We start from the raw sequence: 6,036 nt of genomic DNA, 5'->3' as shown, positions 1-6,036 counted from the left end.
ATTTTTCTATGTTTCTACTCCATCAACCTCCAGAACACAAATCTGCTGATTGCTGTACCCAATGTGTAAAGTCACGGGATGGGGGTGAGGGGCGGGGGGGTGCGGGTGGTGGAAGTGATGCGTTCTCAAGCCGGCTGAAAATTCCTCTTCTCTTTTTGACTTGGTCCAGATGTGCTACGAGCGAGGCCTGGAGGTGATCGTCGTCCCCAAAACCTCTGCGTCGACCGACAGCCAGTGGTTCGGACTCGCGCAGTACGCCTGGTCTGGGTGAGTGCAATGTGTGATCGGTGAGGTCGGCCGCACAGATAAGGGACTGAAGAGCAGGAATCCCGGCCCGTTTATTGTTCCGTTGTGTTAAAAAGGAAAGAAAGAACGATCGTTGCTATAGCGCCCTTCACGACCTCCCGGAGAACTCGCCTGGTCTTCGAACCTTCCCCTTTTCTTCCTCCTGAGCTTCAAATGTACCCTCCTACGCAATCTTCCTCCCAGTGCAGTGCTGAGGGAGTGCTGCACTGTCAGAGGTGCCGTCTTTCGGATAAGACATTAAACCGAGGCCCCGTCTGCTCTCTCGGGTGGGTGTAAAAGATCCACGGCCACTATTTCGAAGAAGAGCAGGGGGAGTTCTCCCTGGTGTCCTGGGCCCAATATTTATCCCTCAACCAACATCACTAAAAACAGATGATCTGGTTGTTATCACTTTCACAGAATCACAGAAACCCCACAGTGCAGATAGAGGCCATTCGGCCCATCGAGCCTGCACCGACACATATCCCACCCGATCCCCGTAACCCTACACCAACACATATCCCACCCTATCCCCGTAACCCCACGTATTTAATCCCCCTAACACTAAGGGTCAATTTATCATAGCCAATCAACCTAACCCGCACATCTTTGGACTGTGGGAGGAAACCGGAGCACCCGGCAGAAACCCACGCAAACACGGGAGAATGTGCAAACTCCACACAGACAGTCACCCGAGGCCGGATTCGAACCCGGGTCCCTGGCGCTGTGAGGCAACAGTGCTAACCACTATGCCACCGTGCTGTTGTTTGTGGGAGCTTGCTGTGCGCAAATTGGCTGCTGCGTTTCCTACATTACAACAGCGACTACACTCCAAAAAGTACTGCATTGGCTGTAAAGCGCTTTGGGACGTCCGGTGGTCGTGAAAGGCGCTATAGAAATGAAACTCTTTCATCCTCACTGTGTAGAGCTCCAGGTTTATCTCTCGCTGTAACTCGCTCTTTCTCGGGACTGTCGACTGTGGAACTCCTCACCTCCCGCAGTCCTCGCATCCTCCTACAATCTTTCAAAGCCCAGGCCTGGTGTCCCCTAATCGTAGAATCATAGAGATTTACAGCACAGAAGGAGGCCATTCGGCCCATCGTGTCTGTGCCGGCCGACAAAGAGCTCTCCAGCCTAATCCACTTCCAGCTCTTGGTCTGTAGCCCTGTGGGTTACGGCACTTCGAGTGCATATCCAAGTACTTTTTAAATGTGATGAGGGTTTCTGCCTCGACCACCCTTTCAGGCAGTGAGTTCCAGACCCCCACCACCCTCTGGGTGAAAAAAGTTCTCCTCAACTCCCCTCTAATCCTTCGACCAATTACTTTAAATCTCTGCCCCCTGGTTATTGACCCTCTGCTAAGGGAAATAGGCCCTTCCTATCCACTCTATCTAGACCCCGCATAATTTTATACACCTCAATTAATCTCCCCTCAGCCTCCTCTGTTCCAAAGAAAACAACCCCCAGCCTATCCAATCTTTCCTCGTAGCTAAAATAATAATAATCATCAACTCCCGGTTCACCTCTTCTCCCCACACTCTGTCCAATCTTGGCAGTGTCGTGCGCTTTGGGACATCATCCCAGCCCCACGGTTTCTCAATGATATTAAAGAAAAATGGAGGGGGGGGGGGGTAAAAAAAATAGCTGTAAAGACCACCTCTTACCGCCCCCCAGGAAAAGCAAATGTTAAATGACAATGACTAGCTGAGCTTACGGTCTGATGTGTTTACTTTGCTGATTAGGTACGTGCTGGAATGTCCAAACTGCGGGATTATCTATCGCAGCAGACAGTACTGGATCGGAAACCAAGACCCAGAGGGGTCGGTGGTGCGTCCTGAAATAAAACACGTGTGGCTAGGGGTGAGTACGCCGCACAGTGACTGAGTCAGCGCTGCGTGAGGGGAGCTGCTGCTACTTTCGTACGACAGGAAAAGCTTATAGTGTAGGAATGGTCAAATTCCTATCGAGAGATTGAGTTCGACGCAGGCAATCAATCAAAAAGGTTTTTAATGTCAAACTAACGAGTTTAAACAGATTGATGCAAGAGAACTATGAATACAGGTCTTAACAGGTCGGAGGCTCCACGAGGACTGCCTGGGTGGTCCCCTGGATGGCGTCATGACGTCATCACGTTTTTCCCGCGTTTGGCTGATCACGTGATTAGCGGCATGACGTCATCGCGTTTGCCCGCACTCTTAAAGGGGCCGCACACTGTACATGCAAACAGTATATACAATGGTACAGATTTAGTCTGTAGCTAACACATCGTTAAAGGGAATTATGTACAGTTGTTCAGAGTCCCTCAGTGGCTCTGCCACAATAGTGGGACACAAAGCTGGGTGGGCGTGTGTGCTGTGAGGAGGATGCAGAGAAACTCCAGTATGATTTGGACAGGTTGGGTGATTGGGCAGAAGCATGGCAGATGCAGTATAATGTGGATAAATGTGAGGTTCTCCACTTCGGTGGCAAAAACAGGGAGACAGATTATTATCTGAACGGCAATAGAGTGGGAAAAGATGAAGTGCAACGAGACCTGGGTGTCCTTGTGCACCAGTCGCTGAAGGTAAGCATGCAGGTGCAGCAGGTGGTTAAGAAGGCAAATGGTATGTTGGCCTTCGTAGCGAGAGGATTTGAGTATAAGAGTAAAGACATCTTACTCCAATTATATAGGGCCCTGGTGAGACCACACCTGGAGTATTGTGGACAGTTTTGGTCTCCTTACCTAAGGAAGGATATACTTGCCATAGAGGGAGTGCAACGAAGGTTCACCAGACTGATTCCTGGGATGGGGGGATTGTCCTATGAGGAGAGAGTGAGTAGACTAGGCCTATATTCCCTAGAGTTTAGAAGAATGAGAGGCGATCTCATTGAAACATACAAAATTCTTACAGGGCTTGACAGGGTAGATGCAGGGAGGATGTTTCCCCTGGCTGGGGAGTCTAGAACCAGGGGTCACAGTCTCAGAATAAGGGGTCGGCCATTGAGGACTGAGATGAGGAGAAATTTCTTCACTCGGTGGTGAATCTTTGGAATTCTCTCCCCCAGAGGGCTGTGGAGGCTCAGTCGTTGAGTATATTCAAGACAGAGATCGATAGATTTTTGAATATTAAGGGAATCGAGGGCTGTGGGGATAGGGCAGGAAAGTGGAGATGAGGGAGAAGATCAGCCATGATCTTACTGAATGGCGGAGCAGGCTCGAGGGGCCGAATGGCCGACTCCTGCTCTGATATCTTGCGGCGGGGGGAGAGGGGAAGGCCGTTTGACTGACGGGTCGAGAATCGTCCAATCGGATAATGATTAACGCAGGAAGGCGGTGCCAGTGTCGGGTGACCAATGGCGGGAGTGTGGGGGCGGGGCAGGTGGAGGCGGGAGGTCATGTGATTGAAATCTCCAGGATTATGTCAAACCAGAGCTGGCGGCCCCTAAATCCGGGACCGAGATAAAATGGCAGCTTGTGCCTCTGGAAGACCATCCCCTGAGGCCGTTCACCCTGCCGTGGAAGGCGGTTTGTTGGGTTTGGTGTTGATTTTAAGGGACATGAATTCCAGCCACCCTGCATCTTCTCCCCGATCACTGAACAGTGCGAGCGTTCACCAGCCTGCCCCTCCATCACGCAGGGAGCGAGCGAGCGAGAGAGCTGTAAACACTTCTCCAGCCCGAGGCCATCTGTCAGGGGCTGCTTTTTTTTCTTCTTGGACGCTGATGGGTTCTGACAGGCTGTGGGCAGCGGAGCGGCGAGAGAGGTGTGAGAATCGCCTGAACAAGTGTCTAACTGTCTCTGAACAACCCGAGGAGACCAGGACATGACAAACACTCTGCATGTTCACGCGGGCTCTGGGTGACAGACACGGACCAGGCATTAAACTGTCCGCGGTGAAAGTCTGGTGCTGTTTCTGTGGTCCCAGGAGAGAGACGCAACTAAAGATTTATCACCTACAAGCATCTCTCTCTCTTTTCCTCTTTTTTTTTTTCTCTTTTTATTCTCTCTTCTTTCTCCCTCTCTCCCTCTCTCCCTCTCTCTCCCTCTCTCTCCCTCTCTCCCTCTCTCTCCCTCTCTCCCTCTCTCTCCCTCTCTCCCTCTCTCCCTCTCTCTCTCTCTCCCTCTCTCCCTCTCTCCCTCGCTCCCTCGCTCCCTCGCTCCCTCGCTCCCTCCCTCCCTCTCTCGCTCCCGCCCCAAACACTGGAAAAAAAAATAATCCTAGAATCGCTTGCAATAAAACTAGAATTTGTCTCATTCAGTGAGGGGTCTAGACGAGTGGACCACGTTAAATGTAATGGATTTAGGTCAGAAAGAAGAGACTGTGGACTGGAGTCAGTGACTGAAGCCAGCACCAGGTCAACCGTTAAGAATGGGACAGCTAGATGGTTGAAGGGAAGCGGGGTCGAGGAATCTGGGATCAGGCTGGGCCCACGGGATTAGGACACATGGAGGAGAATTACAACACGGACTAGACGGGCCGAATGGCCTGTTCCTCTGTTGTAATTTCTCAATAAAGGCGACTTGCACCTCGGAGTAATTAAGGTGAAGCACTTTGCAAAACCTTGGTTAAAAAGGTGAAGATGGAGAGAGTGATAGAGGTGGGGGGTGAGAGCCATGACGAGCTGCTATATAAATGCACGTCTTTCTTTTATAACCGATGCTACTAGTTTTCACGGGGAAAATGCGGACAGAATCGTGCAATGCGAGCCACAAAAAAAATCCTGGGATCCCAAGTGTTATAAATCTCATCATTCAAGAAACTACTCGTGAAATAACGCTGGACGGCCAGCTGGTGGCGCCGTCCAAGGAGTATAAATACTCGGGTGTCAGCCCCACCTTGCCCAGGGACATTTTGTAAGACAAGGAACTAGTGAAGTACAACTAGACCTCCATGTTCTGAAACAAGTTGATTAAAGCCTTGCTTTATACTCAAACCAAGTGTGTAGTGAGTTTTATTACGTCACCAAGTATTGAAAAGGGAATTTGAGTTCTTCAAACCAGCGGCGCTGCCTTGGGGATTGGTGCCCGCGCCACATGCACGTGTGAAGATAGTCAGTAAATAATGATTCCCATTTTGATTTATTCTCTCTCGCCTCTGGAGTCAGAAGGTTGTGGGTTCAAGTCCCCACTCCAGAGACTTGAGCACAAATATCTAGGCCGACACTCCCAGTGCAGTGCTGAGGGAGTGCTGCACTGTCGGAGGTGCCGTCTTTCGGATGAGACGTTAAACCGAGGCCCCGTCTGCTCTCTCTCGGTAAAAGATCCCATGGGCACAATTGGAAGAAGAGCAGGGGGAGTTCTCCCTGGTGTTCTGGCCCAATATTTATCCCTCAATCAACATCACTAAAAAACAGATTATCGGGTCATTATCACATTGCTGTTTGTGGGAGTCAGAGTTATACAGCACAGAAAGAGGCCCTTCGGCCCATCATGTCCGCGCTGGCCATCAAGCCCTGTCTATTCTAACCCCATTTTCCAGCACTTGGTCCGTAGCCTTGTATGCTATGGCGTTTCAAGTGCTCATCTAAATGCTTCTTGAATGTTGTGAGGGTTCCTGCCTCTACCACCCTTTCAGGCAGTGAGTTCCAGATTCCAACCACCCTCTGGGTGAAAAAGTTTTTCCTCAAATCCCCTCTAAACCTCCTGCCCCTTACCTTGAAACTATGCCCGCTGGTTATTGACCCCTCTACTAAGGGGAAAAGTTCCTTTCTATCCACCCTATCTATGCCCCTCATAATTTTGTACACCTCAATCAGGTCCCCCCTCGGCCT

The 6,036-nt window shown here is 50.6% G+C and overlaps 2 protein-coding genes across 2 annotated transcripts in view; both read left to right on the top strand.

Moving 5' to 3' along the window:
• Nucleotides 1-6,036, top strand: part of LOC147096692 (homeobox protein otx5) — a 213,841-nt gene that overhangs the window by 124,525 nt on the left and 83,280 nt on the right. The window lies entirely within an intron of this gene.
• LOC147096693 (zinc finger FYVE domain-containing protein 1-like) overlaps nucleotides 1-6,036 on the top strand; it is a 31,117-nt gene that overhangs the window by 9,241 nt on the left and 15,840 nt on the right. Inside the window, exons 3-4 of the mRNA XM_085973126.1 lie at nucleotides 120-267; nucleotides 2,028-2,145. Of these exons, the coding sequence (XP_085829252.1) occupies nucleotides 120-267; nucleotides 2,028-2,145 (266 nt within the window). The remainder of the gene's footprint in view (nucleotides 1-119; nucleotides 268-2,027; nucleotides 2,146-6,036) is intronic.

The sequence above is a fragment of the Somniosus microcephalus genome, chromosome 34 (genome assembly GCF_052327205.1).
Source record: "Somniosus microcephalus isolate GS21.2 chromosome 34, FLI_Smic_1.0, whole genome shotgun sequence".
NCBI lineage: Eukaryota > Metazoa > Chordata > Chondrichthyes > Squaliformes > Somniosidae > Somniosus > Somniosus microcephalus.
Note: the sequence above shows the minus strand (reverse complement) of the source record. Positions and strands in the feature narration are given on the sequence as shown.